The 2,931-nt window shown below is 31.4% G+C and overlaps 1 protein-coding gene across 1 annotated transcript in view; it reads right to left on the bottom strand.

Moving 5' to 3' along the window:
* The window catches only part of ensaa (endosulfine alpha a), a 4,779-nt gene extending 2,635 nt beyond the window's left edge, over positions 1 to 2,144 (bottom strand). Inside the window, exons 1-2 of the mRNA XM_056479100.1 lie at positions 1,957 to 2,144; positions 866 to 988 (exon numbers count right to left, since the gene is read on the bottom strand). Coding sequence (XP_056335075.1) covers positions 866 to 988; positions 1,957 to 2,004 — 171 coding nt within the window. The 5' untranslated portion in view covers positions 2,005 to 2,144. The remainder of the gene's footprint in view (positions 1 to 865; positions 989 to 1,956) is intronic.
* Between the last annotated feature and the right edge of the window lie 787 nt (positions 2,145 to 2,931).

Raw genomic sequence — 2,931 nt, 5'->3', positions numbered from 1 at the left:
TTGTTGATTCTGGCTTGTTGATTTTCCCATGTTGTCACAGAAGGATTCCTTCAATACTATTCTACACTTGTGCCTCCAATTAACTCAAATGTTGTCCATTATCCAACCGGAAACTTCCAAAACCTTGACACCATCATCTGAGCTTTTACATATTGTATGTAAACTTGACTTTCCAGAAAAGTTATAACAATTTCTCAACAAATCTCTCTCTCATTATTCTGCTATTAAGCAGAACAGAAACAAATTTGATAATCCTAACTTACCTAAAAGAGAAAATGTTTAGTCACATTAACATCTGACTTTTTAAAAAATGGTGAAGTGCCAGCAAAACGTGGACATTAAAAGCAAATAACACAACAGGTTTTGGTAAGACTTTATTTTGATGGTCCCTATTGCACATTTTGTTGACTAAATTGCATTAAACTACATGCCAATTACTTCTGATTTGAGTATTAGTAGACTGTCTGCTTAATATCTGCTGATACTGCTCCTTCAACAGACATTTAACTGACTAGAAGAAGTACATGCCAACTTACAACAAAATGCGTTAAAGGGACCATTAAAATAAAGTGATTCTCAGGTTTTTGTTTTCAAAGCTGTGCAAATAACTATGTCTAATCAAACTAAAATGAAAATTAAAATCGTAAACTAGCCTTAGGGTTATTTTGGTGCATTTACATTCATGAATGTTGATTAATGCACACTGCACTCAAATAAATAAACAAAGTAATATTAGACAAATGAAAACGAAATTTCACATTGAAATTCAATCAAACTGAAAGTAACACTGGATTAAACATCAAGAAGGAAGGTCAAATTCACTCCTATAATCTTTATTTACAACTTTGTAAAATAATGTCCTCACCCCTTTCTGTAGTCTCTTCATCAGAAAGTCTGAACCGCCGGGTTTGTGTCCCAGATTTGGATATTTTGACTTCAGTTTGGCCTCTTCGGACAGTATGGGGTTACAGGTCTTTTCTGGAGAATCCTGTAAATACACACATTCACTCTTCAGTTCACACTGTGCGATATATAGAATCATAAATCAGATTCATCCATATGTGTGTAGATATGTGCAGGTATATTAGGGCTTAAAACACTATTCATTTTCTAAATATATTAGTGGTAAAACACATCTTTCATGCATTTGATTTTCTTCCTGCACATTATCATTATATAAAGCTACTGTTGATTTCATCACTGCAATGCATACTTTTGGTTTTCTCAAGAATGCACTGAACCATTAATATCTGCTTTACAGTTTTATTCAAATCTATATTCTGAATATTTTTACATAAGTACATGTTCATGCAAACTTTTTCTGGTTATAAACTACATTTTATTTTCACAATATTGGTGTTTTTCTGTCAGTTCTAGGTATTTTCTAAATTATGGAGTTATAAAACAATCCCAAAACCCACTCTAATGTGTCAAAATAAATAAATAAACATTAATCATGAACCTTACTTCATCCAGTGTTCAGATTTTCGTGCTAGAAAGTTATTGAAATGCATATTTTTATATGTAAACATACCATTTTTGAAAATGCTTAATACAAAACGTTTTTAAAGTAAATAAATAATTTACAGAACTACGTTATGATAAATATTCGTTATTTCCTTACACTAGTGTTCACCTGCAGAGTCTAAAATCCAACAATCTCTCTCAACACTAAAACAATAGAGTGAACGTGTATGCAGCATAACAACAAACGTTAACCAATAGGAATTCACAATCTGTTTGACTGACAGACTGATCAACCAATCAGAGCGAGAATCTCCTCTGAGCGTGGGCGTGACCTCCCCGAGTGACACTCGGGACCTGTTAAGTCACGATTCTTTTTATTCCTATCACAATAACAGCGCATTTCCATTTACGTCACGATATTAGACTGAATGTTTATCTCCAAAGCGTGTCGTGTTTGTGTTATCTCCTCATTTATCACAGTAACGGTACCTGCTTCTCTTCAGACTCGAGCTCCAGATCGTCCGGATTGTCTGACATGATTCCCGCAGCACAAACGCTTAAAATAAAGCCGTTTCTCCGTCAATAATAACGCGATTACGGTGCAGGAACAGCGGTAATTGCAGTATTAATGGAGCAATATTATTCTCTTAACAGCAAAATGGCGAATGACGCATCTGACGTTATCAGGGTGGGCGGGGTCAGAGTGAAGGCGGCCAATGAGAGCGCGGCCTGATTACATAACGAACCTCGCTAATGATTTAAAGAATTATATATGATAGTTCAAACTACAATGCAAACACGAGTCAGAAAGCGTCACCTGAATAAATACATAAAGATATATAAATCACTAAATCATTAACAGTTTCTGTGAGCTGGTTTGGCACAGAGAGGTGTAAATAAAATGCGCTTTACCTGCCGACCGCCACAAGAGAGCGCTGTTGGTCATAGTATTTATTTATTTATTTATTTATTTACTTATTTATTTATTTATTTATTTATCAGAACTTGCAAAAGATATGGAGGACTAAAACTGCAAAAACAATAAATAAATAAATACAAAAAAAAATGTCTGCATAAATAAAACAATGAATAAATAAATACCTAAATAAATAAATAAAATAAAATAAATAAAAAACAAATAAATAAGTAAATTAATAAAGAAATCCCTGCATAAATAAAACAATGAATAAATAAATACCCAAATAAATAAATAAAATTAATAAATAAAAAATAAAAATAAATAATAAATAAAAAAATAAATAAATTCCTGCATAAATAAAGCATGAATAAATATAAACCCAATTAAAAATAAATAATAAATAAAAAATAAAATAAATAAGTAAACAAATAAATAAATTCCTGCATAAATAAAACAATGAATAAATAAATAAATACGCAAACAAATAAATAAATATATATAAAAGTCCACAACTTCCTGCATAAATATTTAATTATTTATCTGCC

This window comes from Danio aesculapii, chromosome 19 (genome assembly GCF_903798145.1).
Source record: "Danio aesculapii chromosome 19, fDanAes4.1, whole genome shotgun sequence".
Classification (NCBI taxonomy): Eukaryota; Metazoa; Chordata; class Actinopteri; order Cypriniformes; family Danionidae; genus Danio; species Danio aesculapii.
The sequence above is the reverse complement of the archived record's forward strand: the minus strand, read 5'-3'. Positions and strand labels throughout refer to the sequence as shown.